The 23,069-nt window shown below is 44.7% G+C and overlaps 3 protein-coding genes across 4 annotated transcripts; 2 read left to right on the forward strand and 1 right to left on the reverse strand.

Annotated features, from left to right (window-relative positions):
• Positions 1-6: 6 nt before the first annotated feature.
• LOC122132255 (E3 ubiquitin-protein ligase HECTD1-like) lies at positions 7-4,430 on the forward strand. Its single transcript, XM_042707089.1, has 7 exons — positions 7-57; positions 627-1,279; positions 1,594-1,672; positions 1,947-2,040; positions 2,190-2,340; positions 2,723-2,867; positions 3,146-4,430. Exons 2-7 carry the CDS (start codon positions 834-836, stop codon positions 3,281-3,283), a joined length of 1,053 nt encoding a protein of 350 aa, XP_042563023.1. The 5' UTR covers positions 7-57; positions 627-833; the 3' UTR covers positions 3,284-4,430.
• On the reverse strand, positions 4,318-8,595 carry ap4s1 (adaptor related protein complex 4 subunit sigma 1). 2 transcript variants are annotated; one of them, XM_042707091.1, is made up of 6 exons: positions 8,212-8,595; positions 6,200-6,357; positions 6,002-6,088; positions 5,366-5,434; positions 5,254-5,265; positions 4,318-4,807 (listed from the first exon to the last, which is right to left on the reverse strand). In XM_042707091.1, exons 2-6 carry the CDS (start codon positions 6,335-6,337, stop codon positions 4,679-4,681), a joined length of 435 nt encoding a protein of 144 aa, XP_042563025.1. In that variant the 5' UTR covers positions 6,338-6,357; positions 8,212-8,595; the 3' UTR covers positions 4,318-4,678. The 2 variants fall into 2 exon arrangements, with proteins under 2 accessions (XP_042563025.1, XP_042563024.1); XM_042707090.1 differs by having other exon boundaries at positions 6,200-6,360; positions 8,212-8,594.
• Positions 7,307-21,647, forward strand: LOC122132254 (striatin-3-like). The gene is given in 8 exon segments (XM_042707088.1): positions 7,307-7,856; positions 18,925-19,028; positions 19,182-19,255; positions 19,403-19,481; positions 20,147-20,323; positions 20,757-20,895; positions 21,370-21,402; positions 21,404-21,647. Coding segments are annotated over 8 exon segments (1,014 nt in total). The 5' UTR covers positions 7,307-7,607; the 3' UTR covers positions 21,563-21,647.
• The last annotated feature ends 1,422 nt before the right edge of the window (positions 21,648-23,069 follow it).

Genomic DNA, 23,069 nt, shown 5'->3' on the forward strand with positions numbered 1-23,069 from the left:
ACATTTCTGGGCATTTGGCTCTGTGACGACGACTTCCCTGACGATGAATCGCGCCAGGCAAGTACCGCTGCACACACACACGGACACACACACACACACACACACACACACACACACACACACACACACACACACACACACACACACACACACACACAGCCGTGGCTCCACCAGACATGCTCAGCTAATTACAAGGACCAAAGGGGATAGGGTTGGGTGAGATTAACGAGACCACAGCAGAGAGACTGATTACAGTGGTCATGGTAGAACGGTTGTTTACAAGGCTGTAGGCTTAAGATGATATTCAAAATAAATGTTCCTACAAGCACTTACACTCCTTGTGTGTTACATACAGCTGATACTCCATTGCGTATACAGTCGGCACATTTTCTTTGGTTGTTGCAAGGTGGTGTTGCAGACATGGTCATAATAAAGTGCGACAGCGGCATTATGCTGAATGCATGCTTTAATCTTTACCGAGGGGTCGTAAGTTACTGAGATTTCCCGTTTTTAAAAAAAAGCTTGGAGTGGCATTGGGACTCCGTGCGTTTCTAGGTGGATCTGGGCTTCATTGAGCTGTTTAGTTGAGCATGATCCCTTAACCCTGTGACTCCGTGCGCTTCTAGGTGGATCTGGGCGGCGGCCTGAAGCCTCCTGGCTACTACGTACAGCGCTCGTGCGGCCTCTTCCCCGCCCCCTTCCCCCAGGACAGCGACCAGCTGGACCGCATCACCAAGCTCTTCCTCTTCCTGGGCATCTTCCTGGCCAAGTGCATACAGGACAACCGGCTGGTGGACCTGCCCATCTCCCAGCCGTTCTTCAAGCTGCTTTGCATGGGCGACATTAAGAGCAACATGAGCAAGCTGTTGTACCACTCCCGCAGTGGCCTCAGCACCAGCACCACCACCACCACCATAGACTCCACGCTCAGCGAGCGCCACTTCCTGTCCGAGATCCAGTCGGAGACGTCCACGGAGGAGGGCCCGGACTGCTACTCCGTGGGCAGCTTCGACGAGGACTCCAAGTGCGAGTTCATCCTGGACCCGCCTAAGCCCAAGCCACCGGCCTGGTACCACGGCCTGCTGACGTGGGACGACTTTGAGCTGGTGAACCCGCACCGGGCACACTTCCTGCGCGAGATCAAGGAGCTGGCCGTCAAGAGGAGGCTGCTCCTGACCAGCAAGACGCTGAGCGAGGACGAAAAGAACACGAGGCTGCAGGACCTCATGCTCAGGAACCCCATGGGCTCCGGGCCCCCAGTCTGCGTGGAGGACCTCGGGTAAGGAGATACACACACACACACACACACACACACACACACACTATGCCTACCTATGGAACTTTACACACAAACACTGACATATTCATATAATACCTGGTGTTGTGTCAGCACCACTATCAGATTTCAAACAATGAAGAAAAATCCAAACAGGCTATCTTTGGCCCAAGGCCCATTTAGATGTCCTTCTGTCCGCATTCTTATTGAAACCAACTGTTGCATTAGACTTAGGTCCACACCACACAAGATGAGCGCAAGTCTTGCAAAAAGATTTCCTCATTCTTTGGCCTGGTGTTGTTGTTGTTTTTTAACAGGTTAAATTTCCAGTTCTGTCCCTCATCCAAAGTACATGGCTTCGCGGCTGTGGACCTCAAGCCCAACGGAGAGGACGAGGTATGTGGCCAAACAAGACCTTCCGAATGTGTTTTGGAATGTGTTTACCTTATACGACTTGCATATTGTTGAACATTGAAATTTGGTTCAAATGTGTCCATGTGACGAGGGTTCTCTAGTAAAGTATTTAGCTAGGAATGCACAGTCTATAAAACTATTGACCTCTAAATTAGCAGTGATTTCACTTCACGTTGATGGACCACTGGTGATTTTTTTTTTTTATAATGCGTTAATCTGTTTTGTTGTTAATATGTTGTGATTTTTCGTCTCCCAGATGGTGACCATGGAGAACGCGGAGGAGTACGTGGAGCTGGTGTTTGACTTCTGCATGCACAGGGGCATTCAGAAGCAGATGGAGGCATTTAGAGGTGCGTGTGTGTGTGCGTGTGTGTGTGTGTGCGTCGCGTGCGTCTCGTTGGATGAACATCTTGCCACAGCTTTAAAAATGTGACGCTGCTTGATTTTCATAACGGTTGTGATTCCTAATAATGTCCTCTCCATTACCTCCAATCCTCAGAGGGCTTTAACAGGGTCTTCCCCATGGAGAAGCTGAGCTCTTTCAGTCATAAGGAGGTGCAGATGATCCTGTGTGGGAACCAGTCTCCATCCTGGACGTCTGAAGACGTGGTGAACTACACTGAACCCAAACTGGGCTACACAAGAGATAGGTACGGGATCGGGGCAAGAGCCCTAGATGAAGTTCCCTTAACGGCTGTTTTCATTTATGCTAAAGAATAAACATGCTACATGTTTACATGTTTACATGTTAGGGACCGCTGCAACCGCGTATGGTCAGATAATAGTCTGTTGAGAGACGGCTCAGAGAATTATGACTTGTTCCAGCTGATAGGTTGTTATTATGGGCATGATGTTCACAAGACTGCCATGTGTTTCCACGTGTAATTCATATTAGGTTTTGAGGCTTTCGCACACAAAAAAGGGCCGTCTTTGGCTGCAGTGTGTTGCTCGATCTTATTGGGAACAGCAGACCTTAAAAGTCAACTGTAGCCTGAGGCTGGATTTGACTTAACTCTGTGCATCCTTCCACAGCCCTGGCTTTCTGCGCTTTGTGCGGGTGCTGTGCGGGATGTCCTCCGACGAGAGGAAGGCCTTCCTGCAGTTCACCACAGGCTGCTCCACTCTCCCCCCGGGCGGCCTCGCCAACCTCCACCCACGCCTCACTATCGTCCGCAAGGTATGGAAAGGCCTCCACTACTTCCCATTAACGAGTAATACGCAGATCAGCATGTTAGGACACCTTTGTGGCAGGAGTTGTAACCAATGATTGTACGATTTTTGTCTCGCAGAGTTTTGTTTTAAATGTTTTGTGTATCCGTAAGGCAGTTTAGTCTTGTTTGATCTTTTGTATACCCAGGAGGGAATCGCCCAAGCCTCCTTACTGAATTGTTTGTGTTAGTTGCCATGGCGTTTTTGGTTTGGCAGCCAGCTGACCCTGTGCGCTTGGTTTTTCAGGTGGACGCCACTGATGCCAGCTACCCCTCTGTTAACACGTGTGTGCACTACCTGAAGCTGCCAGAGTACTCCTCTGAGGACATCATGAGGGAACGCCTCTTGGCCGCCACCATGGAAAAGGGCTTCCACCTCAACTGAGCATGCTCGGCCCTGCCCTGCCCCTCTCCAGCCCCTCCCCCGTTTAACACATGACTGACTGACTCCCCCTGCTGGTGAAGCCTGTTGTGTTTTGTCGCAGAAAACAAACAAACAAACAAACAAACAAACAAAAAAAAAGCAGCTCTGCTCTCTAATGATATTTACTGCTCTCCCACCAAGCCCTGTTCCCCCTCCCTTCCTCTTCCTCATGGCCCTTGGTGAAGAAGAAAAAGAAAAAAAACTTCAAGGAAAACAGCTCCATGTTTGACTTTACTAGCTACTGATACCGAAGGGGTCCTTCCCCCCCTAACAGACACACACACATACACACATGGCGCCAACACTCTCACGCACTCACACCCATATGCTGTTTCTCTGGCACAGGGCTGCCCAAGGGCTTGAGTGACAGGTGGCCTGGCCACGCCCTCTGCTGCTGTGTTGGTTCTCATTCTCTGGCTGTGAGCATCTGTGTAAAGTTCAACCTAGTTTAATTTTTTCTGCCCCCAAGGTTTTTTTTTTTTTCCCTCCATTTTCCCTTTTTTTCTTTTTCTCCCCTCTTCTTGCTGCCACTGTTCTGACAGCATTTCTCTTCATCACTCTCTCTCTCCCTCAGAGCTCAGTTGGTCCGTTTGACTGGGGGGGGGGGGGGGACCAGTGAGACACCTGCTTCTGTAGAGCTGATACTACCGTGTTTGGGCATTCCGCCACCCCAACCGCCCCCATTAACAAGTTTTAAGTTTTACTAGTGCCTGCATTGTTTGAACTGTTAGGATTTTGTTTTCTCTTCTTTTTTTTCGTTTTACTTAATCTTACGGCATACAATCATGCAAAAGCTTACCCCCCTCCCCCCTCCGTATTTGTTTAGCTTTTGTTACTGTGTGAGTATGTTTTGATTGTTCATTGCCCAGCTACAAGGATCAAAGTCCCTGAGTGCATTTGTGTAATTTTACAATAAAGCTAGAGACAAAAAAAACACTGGTTCTGTGTGCAAGGCACATTTAAGACAAAAGAAGCAAGCTATGCTTTCCCTTGTATTTTCTTTGTATATTATAAACATTTATTTAACTCAAGTTGCAGTTTGAAGTAAACAAATATTTTCAAATGTGTATGCTCCGAAAAAAAAATCATTAAAAATGTTTGCAAAGTATATTATCGTTATGGTTTTCCTTCCTTCATCTGACATTCTCACCAGCTGTGCTAGCATGTTTTACACCTTTTTAAAAACTCCGGTGAGAACCTCATATAGTGAAAAGGCAGCATTGTTAAAAGCACTGCATGGCTGCATAGGAGTCCCTTTGGGCATAGGCCCACATCTGCAGTGCAGGACCACTCCTGTCAAAGCATGCACGGAATGGCAGGATGGTCTCCCCGATCACCAGCGGAAGGCTTTCACCCTCAGCTCTCCACCATCTTGTCCAGAACGAGCAGGGGGGCCAGGATTCGGTTCTTGTTGGTCTCCACCACGTGGCCGTTCAGGATCATCTCGTCCAGGATAATGTGCACTTTATCCAAGTTAAACATGATCTGAGCCCGGGGGTGAAGGAGAACCGCTTTCAATATGGATCGATGTGTGTTTGTGCCGTAAAGCAGAAAGTAAATGCAGGGTCATACACAGTAATGGGAGTTGTACTATTTGGAGTAAAAACAACTAGATTGAAAACAACTGGGAGAAGCATATTTCATGCAAGTCGAGTCCTGCCAATATTTTGCTATATCTGTGACCGAACAGTCCTCACTTTGTCCTGATCTACGCAAGACTAGAAATCATCCTGAAGTTATGTAAGTGATCTGCACTTGAGGTGACCTTATTAGCACTAACCCTAACCCATATGTTTAGTGTATATATGTGTAGTGAGGGTGAGAACATGCAGTCCTTTGTGCCACGTGTAGTGACTCCTCTGTAGGTCACCGAATGTGTGTTCAAGTTAATCAATAACAAAACACCATGACCCAGCTTTGTAAAAGGATACATCCAGTTCACTCTGTATAGGGGAAGGAAATATTCAGATTATTACTCAATCCACATTTGACTTTTTAAAGCTTTATTTAGACAACAAATAATTGAAGGAAAAGAATGCTCACCACACGACTGAAGTACTTGTCCAGGACTTCAATAAAGTTGTGCACTAGCTCATAAATGGAGAGTTCGTTCTATAGGATGAAAAATATCCGTTTATTTATAGTCAGGTATCCATTTCCAAGAACCCTGAAGGTTGTTTGACAAAACACGTCAAACTTATACGCAGCTTCCACTGGGAAAGAGTTATTTGTAGAACCCATATCTTGTAACATGATAAATACTAGTAGATCAATCAGCATCAACAATGGATTACTTCTTTGTGTAAATTATATCAGATCTACTCCACACACCTACCAGAGGTGTAACTGACTGTCTAATCTTAAAACTATGACAGTTAAATAATACAAAGCCACAAAAATATCGGGCATATGATCTGGGAAGATTTTGAATGGCTGTAGTCAGATGCTGTCTATGGTCTAGGTCCAAGAACATTACATTTACATTTACATTTAGTCTTTTAGCAGACACTTCTGTCCAAAGCGACGTACAAGGGAGAGAACAGTCAAGCTATGAGCAATAGAGACGTAGTGTAACAATAAATACTATCTTACATAAGAAATAGAAAAAAAAGTGCAGGAATGTAACTGCTGTAAGTGCAAGTTAAGTACTAAGAAGAAGAATGAGCATCCATCCCTCACCTCTGTATCTGTGACGCCCACCACAATATAAAGGGCTGCGTACTGCCGGTACACCAGTTTGTAGTCTTTATACTCCACAAAGGAACACTAGAGAGAACAAAAGGGTACATTTCAGCTTGTTTTCTGTACTTATGCACTGCTTTAAATTCAGTAGTATCTGCGCATGGAAAAATTCAGTCATGCACAAAAGCACCCGACCTCATCTTTCCGCCGTGAGAGGCATCCCTTGACCACATCTGCCTCCAGTGCTGCACGTTTACTGATGTCCACGTTCTCGTAGTACTTAGACAGGCGAGTCTGTCCCTGCTTGTTGACCATTAGGAAGAACTTGATCATGATGGTCTGGTGGGGATAGCCTGCTGAGAGGAGAGATACATGCAACAGGAATTAGAATATTTCAGTCATATGCCTTGTCTTGTTATGGCTATAAACCTTCTCCTAATAAAAAAAAAACACTTGAAAGGTTTGCCATTAACACACTATTAACTATTTTCTGTAAATTCCATGAAAGCAAATGAATAAACACAGTGTCTTAAAACGGATAGAATACACTGACAATGACATCGTTCCACAGTGCTGAAACTGTTTTGGAGAAAAGAGGCTGTAAAGAGCTTCGTCAGCAAGCCAAAGTACCTTAGTAAACTATGAGCACAGCACAATAGTTTCTGCAGATCTTTGACTTTACATGCACCTGAGTCAGCTCACAATCTTACCGATAGACAGGCACCCTACAGCGCAGAATATTTGTGTAAGAATTAACAGGGTTATCAAAAGACACAATAAAAATCCCAAAAAGTAGATACATAATATGAAAATGGCTTTACGCAATCCCTATTTACGTATGGCTATATTGTAATGATTATGCTAAGAGAAATTAATTATCTTTCAGACTGTTGCAAATTAATACAGAAGGTGCGATCTAGAATGTTGTTTATTTTCCTCTTTCCCACTGAAGAACCCTTCTTGACTGTACTCATAACATTTAGAAGTCTAGATTATTAGTAGGACTCAAGGTTCCCAGTAGCAAGTTTTTTTTTTGTTAATGAAGATTAAGGTTCAGAAAAGATCCTAGCGATGTGGATTCGAGGCTACAAGTGCTAACTTCAGTAGGCCTGATGCAAATTCATGAGGATCGTTTTCTTTTCTCCTTTGAATGTGTTTGTTCTTATATTTGTCTTCACTTGGACACAGACTATACATATTTGGAGGGCACATTTTATGTCACAAGTTTGTGTCCAACCCATCTTTGGATTTAACACAGCACAACGCCACACGCATGCTCGCCGTTCGCCCAGCTGCTGTATTTGGATGACTGACTGAGAGAGAGAGGGCTGGGTGAACACGTCCCATCATGCAGTGCGAGCCAATTCTTCCTCACCCCCGCAGTGAGCGAGGAGACTCTCATCCAAGGATCGCACTAATGGCGGCCGGCAAATCCGTGCGCTGACATCAAATCCATAACAGAGCGCCGCCTCTACCAAGACCCACTGAGACATCTCAGGGAGAGGCGCTAGTTGTCTTGCACATCTACAACGCTTTCCGTTGGAAAAGAAGTACTGGGTGAAATTGTCCAGTTACTTCAACTGAGACTTTCCTATTTAAAAAAATGGATGAACACCCCGGCGGAGGAGGAGTAGGAATGGCCGCCTCGAGACAGCAGCAGCAACAGCAGGGGAATAACAACGTTAATCCGCAAATCGGTGGAGGGGGTGGCGCTTTAATGGTCCAACAACAAGATGAGATGCCTCGGCCTCAGCAATACACAATCCCGGGGATTTTACACTACATTCAACACGAATGGGCCCGTTTCGAAATGGAAAGGGCTCATTGGGAAGTGGAGAGGGCCGAGCTCCAGGTATCAAATAGCACACATTAGCAAGCTAACGTTAGCTGGCTGGATTGTTGACACATTAGCATACCAGCTAACTCACTAACCAAGTTAACAGTATGGATTTGTTGTTGCTTAACTTTCCCTGTAGTTTGTCTCAGATACGTTGGTTCTATTTCTATAACGGTATCTATGTGAAACAGATAGCTGTCTGTCTTAAGCTTTGCCACCTAAGGAACCACCGAGCTCGTTAACTTGGTGCTAGCCAGGTGGCTAGGTTAGCACCTAGCAATAATGTACTGTCCTTAGCTAGACGGTTTGTCATCGATGTATTTGAGAGGAACAGTGAAATATTGAGTTTGATTAGATCATCTGGTCTTACCACAGATTTCAAGAAAATGCGTTAGTCTTGCTGATTTGATAGGGTCCCGGCATTAACATAGTACGTAATTTTCCAAAACAAGAAATCAACTCAAATGCAACCAACCGACTGTCAACTAATCTCTCATGCAGCCATTTTGGTTTGGTCAACATGGCGTCGGCTTGGCTAGGTCCTCTTAGTCATTATTTAGCTAGCTAGCTAAGCAGCGTATGCCTGTTCACTAAAGTGCTGCGTCCTCTTTCTGAAAACATTTGCTGACAGATTTTATGCGGCTTTGGCGTATTCGTCATATGTTCAAAAATAATAATGTTTGGTGTGAAACATATGGATAACATTTTGAGGATTGCTTACTAGCCGTTTGCTAGGTCAGGGATATTAACGTTAGTGAATGGCAAGCTATGATAAGCAGTCATTTTGCTGAAGTGTGTCGGTAACCATGTTAGTTATTCAGTTGACAATTCGGGTTAACTTCCATTTGTTTACTTCCATTTCCAAATGTTTGTGTTGATATTAACAGGGTTCCGTGAAATATTTACCTCGTTCTGTTGCGCATCGACAATAAAGGTTGGCTTATTTAGACTGGTGATGTAGATAGCAAAGTTAGCTACTCAACTAGCCATTTTACCTGGACGTCTTAGATAGGAAAGACGACAGCAGTAGTCATGTAACATTGAGTATAAATCCCTTCAAGTGTGACATCACCAGTACTTTTGATCTACTTTTGTCCTGCATTGTAACGTTAGTTCTACTTGTTACATGCAGAATGCACAATGGATTGAAACAAAGGGTGACGCATCTGTTACATTAAAAGGAAATACAGACGTAGCTAAGCGACTGGACACTAATCACATCGAAGTGACGAATCCGCACCCCTTTGTGGCGCTCCCAATAGCTTCCACATATAGGCCAAAGATAAGAGTAGATGTCTGGGTGGAGCTTGAAACCGTTCCGTAGTCAAGTAGAGTAAGATGAATTTGAAAGGCAATAACTGAGATTTGTGGTTGTCAGTCTGCTGACAGTTATGATTCAGATAGTACTGAACGGTGACGTTACATATTAATTGTTATGAATGAATGTTGAAATATACTCATGGAAAAATCATGGCAGTTTCTCAGAGCTTAACTTTACTGCGTGTTTATGTCATTTCTGTGTGCTAGTTCCTTTGTTGTTGACACTGACAAGAAGCAACAGTTAAGTGATGGGATTGAAGGAATGCATGCGTGGGCGATGACAGGGCCCAGGCTGCCTTATTGTGTGTCATCACATGCCAAAGTCCGCATGGAAAAGTGGAAGTGTTGGAGTATTTAGTTTCCCCCTGCTCCGACTTGCACAATGAGACATACCTTGAGCATGACTCTCACCTCAGCTACCTACCCCTTTCTGAGAAGAGTCTTTGGAATGCCATTTGTTGACTTGACCATTTCATTTACCACTAGTGGTGTAAGCCCTCAAGACAAATCTGTTCTTGCTTCTTAGAAGTATTTGTCCTAAAGGAGAGACCTAGGGTCTGTCATTTTGTGTTTAATAACTGTTTGTAATCCATACTTGTCTGTTGGTTGCTTATAAAGAGTAGGCCTGGAAGACATGTATTCTCAGATGCAGAGCTGCCACTCCAGTCGGATAGACGCTGTCAACCTGTTAATCAACCATGATGCACCATCCTTGCTCTAGGAAGCAGTATTCAGAGCATGCTGCCATCAGGGCTGAAACTGAATGGCGTATGAAGTTCAAACTGCAAATGGCGGGTAGAGACAGTTGTCCCTATAGAGACCATTGTCTTGGTATAATAATGTTTAGAACCTTGTATAATGTTGCTTCACGGTTGTTTATAGTTATCCAGTCTTATACCTTGTGTTCGTAAACTGACATTATTTTTGTTATTCTTGAATTGATTTTAATGTGTGTCTCTGGTAAATGCTGAATATTTGGTGTTTGTGTGACTGCAGTCTCTGCTGAGAGCTGGTTAGTCGTTGTAGATCACTGCACTGTCCACAGTGCTCACATCAGCGGGGGAAATCACTGTTATGTGGGTTAGATGTGGTTTGTAGGTCAAAGCTGAGCCGTCTTCTGCATCACCCTTCTTCTCCCTGTCCTGTCCTTTTACACTCTCTCCTCGTTCTCAAATTGGGCTGTAGTCGTCAGTATCAACTAATGATGATCTGCGCCCGGCCCCTTACATTTTATACGGCTACACATACACACAGCCCTCCTTATTATATCTCTTGAACAGGAACCCACTCAAGACATGAGTTGAATGCTCTGTTGGAATGTTCCAGAACCTTGAGTCATTTGTTCTGCACATCTTGGCAGGCATCCAAAGGACCCCTGGTCCACTTTCTAGTGTGGCACTCCATCAGTTCTTGTGTGTGTGTGTGTGTGTCGTATGTAGTTCTATGGCAGCTCGTTGTGAGCTAATGCAGCACCAGCGTTTCCTCTGCTGGCGGTGTGTGTGAGACCTGAGGACAGACGACCCGCAGCTGCTCCTCACCATATGGGTCCCATCCCATGTGCTGACCTCGCCCTGGAACCCTTACACAACCTCCACGCAACCCCTGCACAACCTCCACGCAACCCTCCCACACGGCCTACAGCGCTCACCGCTGTGCTAACGACGCTCCTCTGCTTCACATTCAGGCATGGGCTGCAAGTCATTAGACTTCCCTGACCAAGATGAGCAGACCTTGGGTCAGTTTTGACTTGGGTTCAGTGGGGAGACAGCTCGGCATGTCAGACTTAATGTTCCCTTTTTGGTTGTTGGTTTGATGGCTGGTCTCGAACAAACACAGACATCTTACTGGGGCAAACATAGATGTTGGAGGCCTCAGGATACATTTGCATATACGTATTGCACGAGTTTGTGATATGATAAAATAATAAGTGGGATGCTTTGGGATGATCTCTGGAGTTGAGATGCAGTCCTTGTTTTCCAGTCAGTGGCTATTAGTGCTGTCAAAGCTTTGTTAGTATAACATAATGTTGAGTTTCTTTGTTTTGAACTTTGGGCATATTTGTCACCAGAGCGTAGCGTTGTTCCGTAAGCCCCATGAGTCTTGTCTGAGCGGCTCATGTTACAGCATTCTCATGTCCCCTGCATTCTTCTGTGCCAGTGGTCCAAAGTCTAGCAGAGTGGAAGATCCTGTATTTAGATGTGTGTGTGTGTGTGTGTGTGTGTGTGTGTGTTGTAATCAGAGGCTGCCGTGCTTTGGCACAACCCGTTCCCCCCTGTAAATGTCAGCAAGAGTGCACCACGAGCCGGTGTACTCGGCCTCACGCTGCCCAGGGGGGAAATGTAAAAAAATGTGCGGCATCCGCACTTTCCACACCGCCTCAAAGGTGTTTCGAGGTCCTCACTCTACTCTATGTTCTTCCTCTCCACTCTTCATTCAGAAGTACTTCGCTGTCGGTTCCTTCTTTCATGATGAGCGGTATAACATCTGTAGCACCCGCCCAAGTTATTTTGCCGGGGGATTGTGACGCGAGTCTGAGCACAGGCCTGAGCTGGAGGCCACGGCCCCCAGGGGGGCTATCAGACAGCTGAAGGCCGGAGGAATGCGCTTTGGGTCGACCGTGGCTATTCCTGCTTTTGTCAGCCACTCCGTTTGGGCAGTGACCTCAGCAAGTCTTCCTCCACCACCCCCACCCCCACCCCCACCCCCACCCCAAACCCCCTCTGAGCCTGCCCGCTTGCGCCCCTCGCTCGCCTGTGACCTCACATCTCGCCTCTGTTGCCATCAGCCTCCAGGAACGGCATCGTGACTCAGAGGCCGCGCGCAGTATTAACGAGCTGAGGGAACGCTTGCTCGTTTAGCTAATTTGATTTTCTAACTTGAACATTTAGAGTGTGTGTGTGTGTGTGTGTGTGTGTGTGTGTGTGTGTGTGTGTGTGTGTGTGTGTGTGTGTGTGTGTGTGTGTGTGTGTGTGTGTGTGTGTGTACTGAGATGTTGTGTTTGTTTGTGTGGGTGAGCTGGCGTTCTGTGTACAGTTTGACATGTTTCTTAGAGTGGACCCAGAGGCCAGTTTGTCAGGCTGTTCCCTGCGAGTCCTCTGCACAATGACAAATGCAAACAGCTGTTCTTGTGAACCCCTCCTCCATAGCCACAGGCCTCCCAGTGCCCACTGCAGCCCAGTGACACACACACACACACACACACACACACCCCAGTCCAGAACACTCATACACTTACCGAGTAGACCTGTTTCAGCCTTCTGTGCACACATGCGCATACACACACATGGTGGATCTCCTCGAGTGTACCAACTACACACAAGCACACTTACACACACACACAGCAGATAACACACACAGGCACACTTACAGGCACACTTACACACACACACAGGCACACTTACACACACATGCAGTGTGGGGCTGTTGGAGTGTTTCCTCCACTGCCTGCCAGAAAGGGAAAGGCCACCGGGTTTGTAGTGAGGTGATCTGGCAGAGCAGCTCTCCAGTCCTCCCACTGAGATCCTGAAGTTGCACTCCACTCTCATTGACTTGGGGCCACTCTCAGACTTAACTAACTCCCCGTCCATTCTGGCTGACATTCAGTGAAATAAAGTAAGATCTAGATTAATAATACCTTAAAGCTAGGGTACGCAACGCTGGTGAAACCAGTCAGAGTAAGATTTGAAAAGTATACCACTGAAAAATCTCAGCCCCTTTCTTCAGGCCTCCCCATTAAAGCCTCTTCCTCCGAAACACATGAACACGCACTGCCTGATAACTGCTGGTGGCTGTCCTCAAGAGAGTGAGTTGGGAAGAGGAGTGCAGTGAATCGTCGTCATCGCTAACCGTATCCAACTAACTCATGTCTCATACTTACAACTACAAAAACCCACAAATAATAAAATATTATTTATAAAACGTCACTGTTCAAAGCCAATGTTGACTAACATGAAAATGCCCTCAAACAACACTCAGATCACAACTACATTGCAGACACCGCAGAACACGTACTCTGATTACATACACTTACAGCATAGCTAATGTTGGCTAATACATGAGGTTGCTACATAAGTACCTAGCCACCTAAGCTATATAAGTAGCTAACTATGTTGGCCACATACTTCAGGAAAATAACAAATTCCCCTCAAATCAAACCAGATAATAACCTGTCCAACAGTAATACAGCAACCACGGTGTCGCTTTTCAGGCCCTTTATCTCCCTCCGTTATCACCGTTGTTGTCTCCTGACCTGTTGGGGCTGTGTTGGTTTGAAGACCTAGGTTATAGCTCTATATGCTAACTGCCACTCCTCTAACTACTAAGCTGGCCTGGCCTGTGGTGGGTGTGTTAACTGAACTGTCAAGCTTGACTTTCAAACCCCTTCGTCCTTATCTCCTTTGCTGCCCATGGCTTCTATGGCTAAGTGATGGGTCAACTGTCAGCCAGACTGAGAGTAGGAGGCATGTTGAGTCCCGTTACCCACGTATTGTACTGTGCTTCTAAGAGGCTGTTCACACTTGGCGTTAACATATGTTTTGCCTGATCCGATCACAAGTGGACAGCTCTAAGTACATGTGTAAATATGTGTAAATACACTCAAGATGCATTGAGGACCCATTGACATCCGGTCACGTTCAGATGGCCACATTCTTTTAGCAGTGTGTACGCAAATGTGATCTGGACCACACTGAAGGACTCCCTACTCAACTGAAGTCCTCTGCATTAGTACGTTCTCATTAATGCGCCAACGGCATCATATTAACATGACATTGTTCTTAAATTTCAAACAGCCCATGGTGATATGTTATGAGTGCATCAAACATCTCGGCCGATTTGTTATGCATGGAAAACGCGAAGGAATAGCCCCAGGCTACGGTCGAATAGTTCTTTTTGCCTAGGAAGGTTCCTAACTGAGTGAAATGACCCGGGAGTATCTAAGTGGCAGTCGTGATGAGACCTGGCCAAATTCTCTAAATGCTGAAGGAAAGGTGCTTGAGGGCTTCCCTTTTCCTATCTCCTTTAGCTTAGGGTACACTGGACCATCCTTCACGAAGGAAAGGATATAATGCCGTCTCTCAATTCTTTACGACAGCAACATTTAAACTAAAGTTAAATAGGACATCATTTTTTGACTTCGACCAAAGCCCCGGTCTGAATTGTTTTGATTTCTTTCTGGCAGTCTTGGCACAGGAAGTGCATTGCCTTGGCACAGGAAGTGCATTGCCACCCCCAGCCCCTTAAAAGCAACACATTTGGTCTTTGTGAGTGGTAGCGCAGGGGAGTGAGATCCAATTAGAAGCGGTGACTCGAGACGCTTGTGGAGATGCGTTCTAATGCCGGGTGTGAAGTGACGTACTTAGAGCTGTGCGTTTGTGATCGGCTCACCCGAGACGCATGTTAATGCATGTGAACAGCCTGCAAATTTGTGTCACAGAGTTTGTGTTGGTTAAGCTTTGAGGCATTTCGGTACACAGCCCTAGAACTTTTGTGGTTCTCCTTCGCCATTGCTAGAGAAAATAGTCTCCCCACACTGAGGTACTGAGACTGACCGTCCAGATTTACTCGCACAATGCTTGTCCTCGTCGACTGCTGACAGCACAGCTTCCCAGAATAGTCTGCTCTCAGCTTCCCAATACCTGTCTCTTCTGTTTTCTGTACAGTACTTTGGGCTCCAGAAAGGGCCAATTACTGTTGTTGTTGTTGTTGTTGTTGTTGTTGAAAAGCCATACCAATGTTGACTCTGATTATGCAGCCTCTTTTTGTTTGTTGCCTTTTCTTCCCCTGTCTTTCTTTTCTTGCTTTGATTGGCAGTGCATGCTGTTGTAGGTATAAGTTGAAATTTTGGTCGCACTTTCTCTGCCATTCTTGAGTGACTAGCCCTCTAGCCCGAGCATTGTGTCTGCTTAGCCGGAAGACTCTGGTCACGCTCAATGAATGCACGGGCAGAGTACACACAGGTAGGCAGATAGATAGGTAGATAAGCAGGCAGGTAAGCTATCCAATCTTTTCTTTCAGATCAAATTAAATGATTGAATGGGCTGTTTACACTCCTGCAACTGCCACAGATGATCTTGTCAGATTGATCGTTGTTATATTATCTTTTTATTGTCAGAGCATTTGATTTATTCAATGCTGTCGGGATGTAAAGAGAATTTCAAGAAATAACTCAAAAATGCCTTAAATGAATTGGCTACCCTTGCTTTAGGTAATATCTAGATTGATAGTTATAACGCCTTTTTGAGTTTGTTTTTAATCTGCTTCCAGTGAGGGAAGATACTGTTACTCTTAAACAAGGATATCCAGTTGGGATAGTGCGCTCACCACCTTTATGGGGTTGGCACTTAGGAATTGTATAAGATACCAAGTCATGAATTTCGATACTTTCAATACTGTTCGAAACCATACCTAGGAAACCTGAGACTGATTAGATATAGCATAATCTAGGAATAGGATGGGCTATGTCATATTGCAGGCTAATGTTGTACAAAAAAATAAAAAGATACTCTCCCTATTCAGTATGAAACATTAAATGGGCAAATCTATCTGTATAAGGTCACATTTGTGACTTTGCTATTGGCGTGTATGTGTGCATTCATTTTCTTCTGTTGTGGGTACAGGGGATGTTGTGATAACTTGTTTGCTAGGTTGGGGCATACACCTGATCAAAAAGTCTCTCTGTAGTTAGGTGACCGCCTCTCCGCCCCAGTTATTTGCATACAACGTCATGAGCCCCTTTCACATACAAAATACATTAATGTATCAGGTAAACACAACACGGAATAGATAACAAATTTACATTCCCACTAAGTCTTCCATAAGTCACGGGTGTGGTGGATTCCAACTTGGAGGCAGCTATGAGCCTTCCTAGCTTTCTCTAGCTTAGGGAACTATCCTAACAATTGGCAGTTAGGCTGGTTGGCTAGGGTGTATTAATATGAACGAATTATGTATTATGTTTGAAGGTGAAGCTACACAGACACTTTGAGGGTTTCTATCTTTTCCTATAATAGTAAGTTAAATTGAGGAGACTGTTATGTCAGTTGGATAGCTACCGTTCATTTCATTTCAAGTCCATCTAAACAGTTTAAGGTTGTTTTTTTGTTTTGTTTGTTTATTAAGTTTCCATAGCAAGTCAGCTAGCATAGCAGCCAGGAAATACAATTTGCTGCATAGGCTGAAACTAAATTTAATTTCTCAAAATGAGCTCACCAATAAAAGACAGGGTCTGACTCTGAAGTGATCACAACGATTTGCGGATAATGTTAAATGGCTTCGCATAGCCTGAGAGAAATAATGGGACATCAATGGGGCAAAGGCTTGCTCTGATATCAATGTAGTGAACCGAGTCCCCCAATGTTAATGGACAACACTTTTAGCACTAAGCCAATATGTCGGCTATGTAATACGTATGTTACTGCTGCTGAGAGGCTTTTCGGACACTGTTTCTTTCATGGACGTAACAGGGGAGTGAACTAGTCGGATATCACATGTCGGTCTTCTGAAAAGGTCGGAGTGTTTGTCCAACAGATGTGTGGCATGTTACCTCCCTTTGCGTGACGCACTTTAGTTTCAGTCTAAAAATCTTCGTCTAGTCTCTGAACAAAACGAAAAAGTGGTCCGCTCTCTCTAACGTTGCTCTCGACTCACTTCATTCTTGTAGCGGCTCATGTTACCAACTCAGTCAGTGTTGTTTCCTGCAATGCCACACACCTCTAGAGCAACATCACTGTTGTCAACGTTGTGCTTAGAGATATTCCTATTTGCCGGATCGAACACTACACTACTTTGGGTTACACTAGTCCCTACAATAACTAGTAATGCGCCAAGCACTTTACCTACCACACATTACCTGATAGCCTAGAAGCATAGTGCGGTCTTTGCTTCTTAGCATTGGTACAATACTTGTTCAGCTGTTAATTATGCAAGCTGACATAGCATAGTGATTCTGTATGTGTTTATTATCCGACATCAGAGAGCTGCTGGACTGCCTTAAATAAGCAACACATCCCAAACATGTGCCGTCATGGTGACCGCATAGCGCCCCACTCCGTCTCTATGACGACCTCGGGGGTTTTTGCCCCTGGTTTACCTGGCAAACAGAGTGGGTTGCCATGGGCACCCTGACTCCAATCATGAGCAAATGGAGTATAAGGGGCCAGTGGGTTATAAATACCCCCACCCACCCCCCCCATGCCCTCTCTTGCCCCTCACCCACTCCCAGCAACCTTTTAGGCGGAATCGGGTTTCACGGTCACTTCATTCTCATGTTTCGTTCCCAACTCATCAGCCGATCCAGAGTCAGATGCAGCCAGCCTGGGCTTCAATCGGGAGCAAGTGTGGCCCAATTTAGAAACTGAATTCTGATCAGATAGAGGCTATGGGCTCCCCCATCTGAAGTAGTGATAACTCACAGATGCTGGGGAAACCTGTAGGTGGCTTCCAGTTTTTGATGAAGAGTCTAGCTTCATCCACATGGCGTATTATTATATGTGTCCTAAAAAAATCAGGGCATACTCTAAAACAAAGCTAGAGGTTAAGTTCGGGGAAAGTTTTTAAGCGCCGCAGTTGACCTAAATTACTTGCTGGGGCAACCTATTTCTTTTTCCAGAAAAGGCTAAATTTAAAGACTCCACACAGATTTAGGCAGGCCTGTTTTTTGGCCAAAGGCCTCCGTTTGCCATGTCATTGTCATGCACTAGTGCGGAGTGACTCATATGACGGCACGCTTCAGATTACTCAAGAGTGGATGAACTCTGGTCCAGAATTAGTGCTGGGGGGGGCTGTGTGTGTGTGTGTGTCTCTGTTACTGATACGGCTACCTCTACTTAATGTCAGTTTGATGACATCATATATTAAAAATGGAAAAAAGACAACTTGCAGTGGTGACTTGCTTGAACTGGGTTGATCAATGAATAAACTTAGGTTATACAAAAAGGATATACACGAGACATATTAAGAAAGTAGGCCTTCCAACTCATCACAAATGCGTGTAGTTATTTCAGCATTACCCAAGTTACGCAACAGCAGCAGAAAATAGTTTTTTTCCCTTGCTGAGATGAGCTTTATTTTCGGTTGGTTTCTGATGATTCAACAATTAATATGAAGTTAATTTCCCCCAAACACCTTAGTTGCTCTTTAACACTGTAAGGATTGATGATCATCATCAGGTGCTTGGCGTTTACTATAAGGACTGTTACTAGCGTGTGAACACCAACCCAGATTGAGGAGACTACTTGAACCCTCTTTGCTAGAAACCCTCTATGCTAGAGACTATGACTTGAACCCTCTATGCTAGAAACTATGACTTGAACCCTCTATGCTAGAAACTATGACTTGAACCCTCTATGCTAGAAACTATGACTTGAACCCTCTATGCTAGAAACAAATGTATTCCCTACTGTGGTTAGCTTGACCTTTAATGATGTCCTCGTGTCTGTATTGGGCTTTTGCCAGTTTATATGGGTTTATTAAGCTGTAAAAGAATTAGCTCTTAACTACCAGATCTTTCACAATTACACAAAGGTTGCATCAATTACAGCAAATAGTGATTGATTGCTTACACCATTAATTGCCCGATAGATCTTTCACTATCTGGCACTAATGTAGTTTACTGATGGGTCAAATGTAAACCTGGCATTGTGTGTTGTGAAGATGTTTCAGGCTCATACATATCAGGCCCATAACTGTGTCAAGGAAAAGCATACTTTTAAGGTAACAGGCCCCCAGAATGGTGCACTAATTAGTATGTCCTTTTGTCTTTCAGGCTCGAATAGCATTCCTCCAGGGAGAAAGGAAGGGTCAAGAAAATCTAAAGAACGACTTGGTCAGAAGAATAAAGATGTTAGAGTATGCATTAAAACAAGAAAGGTAAGGTTTCAGGTTGCACTGATCTGAGAACAAACACTTCCCATCATCGGGACACCACAACATTTTGAATGTATGAATAAGCTGAAGACAACATTCTGATGGTTATGTGTTTTTATATGTGTATAATCTCTCTTGTGTGCTTGTGTATCTCAGAGCAAAATACCATAAATTAAAATATGGCACTGAACTCAATCAAGGGGAAGTGAAGATGCCTAGCTTTGAATCAGGTAAGTGTGTGTGTGTGTGTGTGTGTTTGTTTGTGTATGTGTACGTGCGCACATCATCTCTGATCAGTGCCACCCGTCTTGACGTGCATGTGTGATTTTTGTCTGTCCAACGGCTGACTGCACTGTTGTGATTTTGCCCGACGGCAGATACCAAAGACACAGAGGTCCCCGCCGTTCCTCAGAACAGCCAGTTGACGTGGAAACAGGGCAGACAGCTCCTAAGACAGTGAGTCTGTCATCTCTTACCCGCACACACAGCAGTGAAGGGACACATTCATCCAGCTACCTTATGCTGTGAAACATCCAGGAACTCATGCCACACACATCCTAAAATGACTTGGATTTGATTTACTTTCACAGCTTGTTATTTTTTCAGTAGAAAATGTTTGTAGATTGTAGTGTTTTGACCCTTGAGGGTCTACGTTACACACACTCATTACTTCCTGTACAAGCTTCATAAGCCCCTCCCTTTCCCATTAACTTCTTATGGCTAAGCTAATGAAGGTCGAGACTCTTTGTCTCGGTTAGGCATACCTGTTCTGGTAAGCCTTGCGTCTTCACAAATGCTTTAGCTTCAGAGTTTTCCTTCCAGAGTAACATGCATACAGGAAATGGATGCACTCAGCTAGATGTATTGATTACCTCAGCTGGCTCCTGGACTGGGATGTGCCAGATTTCTTGGCTGGCTCCCTCTCTAATGTTTTTACATGGCCATTGTATATGTGATCCTAGTAGCCATGAAGCCGTGCACCGACTTACCTGTAGGCTTCTTCTAAACACAGATATTAAGATTGATCTAGTAGGGTAGCTCGCAATTCCAACCTTATGAATTGCTTTGAATTAGACATGTCTACAAAATGGGTGAATGTATATGTGTTCCTCTGACCTCAGGTATCTCCAGGAGGTAGGCTACACGGACACGATACTGGACGTGCGGTCGCAGCGGGTCCGCTCCTTACTGGGCCTGCAAGGCTCGGAGCAGAACGGCTCGGTGGAGAGCAAGAACCTGGAGCAGATCCTCAACGGAGGAGAGTCTCCCGCCAAGAGAAAGGGACAGGACATGAAAAGGTGAGGGGCGTCCCCGAGGTCCTGCCTCCAGGCATTGCTCAACTGGAAAAACCCTTCAGCAAAATTGCCACACGCTTGCTGCCGTCCAGCAAAACATCTGCCACACGCTTGCTGCCATCCCACAGACAGTCCCTACACACATACCCAGATGCAGTTGGTTTCATTAAACCCATAAGAGGTCCCGATCACTCGCCAACTCTTCTTTGTAGCCTGTACCTAATGGCTAACATAAACATTCCCACTTTTCAGTCATATTTTTTCTCAGTCATATTTATGCCCATTTGACTTGTATCTTCTTAGTTGGATGCTTTTTTAACTGTTTGTAATTGTGTGAATGTTTTTATAGCTCATATGCTTATTTGTGAGCGATGTCTGAAGTAAGGCTTTAGCAACTAACTGAGGTGCAATCTGCTCTCATGTGTTTTCCTGGTAGGAATCCTGGCGATGTTCTAGAAACGTTTAACTTCTTAGAAAACGCTGACGACAGCGACGAAGACGAGGACGAGGAAGGCGACATGATGGAGGACATCTCAGATCGCGAGAAACACAGAATAAAGAAGCATAAAATAAAGGTGAAACACACCTCCCCACCTTCTCTAAACTCTCAGCCCAGGACACTACTTCTGGCCCAGTTTGAACAAAACGGGAGCAGTGCAGGGACAGGACCTGCTTTTAAATCAGTTGTTCCATTATTAATGTGTGTGCGCGGTCAGGAGATGGACAGAGGAGGTCTGACCCTGAGTCAGCAGAATGTGTCTTTGAATGCATTAACGTTTGGAGTCTCCAAGTAGTTAACGTCAGCACACTCCTAATGATGGCTAGCTAGCCATTCACAGTCAAGGCAGTAGTCACATAAGGGAGCAAGTCTTCATTTGTGTAAAAGTGAATAGGAAATATCAATGTCGATGCTGTACAGGATGTAGTATAGTAGGTTACCGCACTGTATGTTGACTACCATGTGGAGATCAGTTGTGTGCGATTGAACTCATTTTGTGCAGTTGAAGTAAAGTTTCCTCCGTGTGTGTGTGTGTGTGTGCGCGTGTCAGGTGGGGAACGAGGGTCTGGCGTCTGACCTTGCCTGATGATCCCGACACAGAGGAGGCGCTGAAGGAGTTTGACTTCCTGGTGAACGCTGAGGATGGGGAGGGCGCAGGAGAGGCCCGCAGCTCAGGAGACGGCACAGACTGGGGTAAGGAGCCAGACTCGACTCAACTCAAGTCTGCTGGAGCTTCCCTATAGCACGGTGGAGCTAGCTCTGGCCGTCCAGGAACGTTGATTACTTTAGGAACATGCTTCTGGAGAAGAGGTGTTTTTAAAAAAAAATTATAAACATGCAAGGTTATCGATTTAATGACAGAAATCTATATTTGGTTGGGGAAGGAGATTCACTTCACTCCATATGAATGAAATTAATGACCATTAGCATCTTCAGCATTAGCATCTTCAGCATCATGTCAACGTCATGCAGCAAGTAAGAATGAACTGGCATGATGACCACACTGATGTCACAGTGATGTCACAGTGATGATGTGCAGGCAGCAGGCCTTAGAATCTTGTGTTTTCCGAGGAGCCCAAAAGGTTACTGATGCTGACGTCTTTAATCCATAGTGACTCACAGTACCAAGAGGTTCCTTCGGCGAGAACGTCACCCTGTGGAGTGTGGCAGGATTTGTACGTGTAAATGTAATATATCACGCCGTTAGCCTTGGGAGGTGTCCTTGATTCCAATGCTATGTAGGTGCTAAACAATATAAGCAAGCAATTGTCCTATCCATTAATCAATCCATTAATGAATCAATATTCAATTCGTCACTTGATTTATCAATGTGTCAATCAATATATTAATCAATGATCATACGTCTTTGCCTTCCTCAATGAAGTTGTCATTTTAATCAGAGATGCATCTGAGGGACCAATCAGGTTCTTGCTGTGGCTGGGATGTAGAGATGCTCTGTGAACATGAGGGGAAATCAGAGGCTTTGTAATGAATGGTGTTCGTTATGGAGTCAGAGGAGTTGACTGATTTAAGGGCCCATGTCCACACTATGTTAAAACTATGAAAAACTAAATATCTGGAGCCGTAAAAAAATATTTGAGCCCTTTAAATGCAGGTACCACAGCCTATTAGTCTATCAACATTACTAACAGGTCTAAATGGGAATGAATTTATATGTTTTACCACAAGGTGGCTGCGGTAGGCTATTAATGATTATTTGGTATTTTAACTTTTAAATTCCATTACAATACTACAAGGTTTTGCTGCATGTATGAAATGAAAGAACTATAGAAATTATAGAGCTGCTGCTACTGCTACTGCTATTACTACTACTGCTAACACTGTTATTACTACTACTGCTGTTACTGCTACTGCTACTACTACTGCTAACTGCTACTGCTATTACTGCTATTACTGCTATTACTGCTACTGCTACTATTACTACTGCTATTACTGCTACTGCTACTATTACTACTGCTATTACTGCTACTGCTAATGTTGCTACTGCTATTACTGCTACTGCTGCTACTACTACTGCTAATTCTGCTATTACTGCTACTACTACTGCTAATACTGCTATTACTGCTACTACTACTGCTAATACTGCTATTACTGCTACTACTACTGCTATTTCTACTATTACTACTGCTACTACTGCTACTACTACTGCTATTACTGCTACTACTGCTGCTGCTATTAATACTGCTACTACTACTATTACTACTGCTACTGCTACTATTACTGCTGCTA

Source organism: Clupea harengus, unplaced genomic scaffold, assembly GCF_900700415.2.
Source record: "Clupea harengus unplaced genomic scaffold, Ch_v2.0.2, whole genome shotgun sequence".
Classification (NCBI taxonomy): domain Eukaryota; kingdom Metazoa; phylum Chordata; class Actinopteri; order Clupeiformes; family Clupeidae; genus Clupea; species Clupea harengus.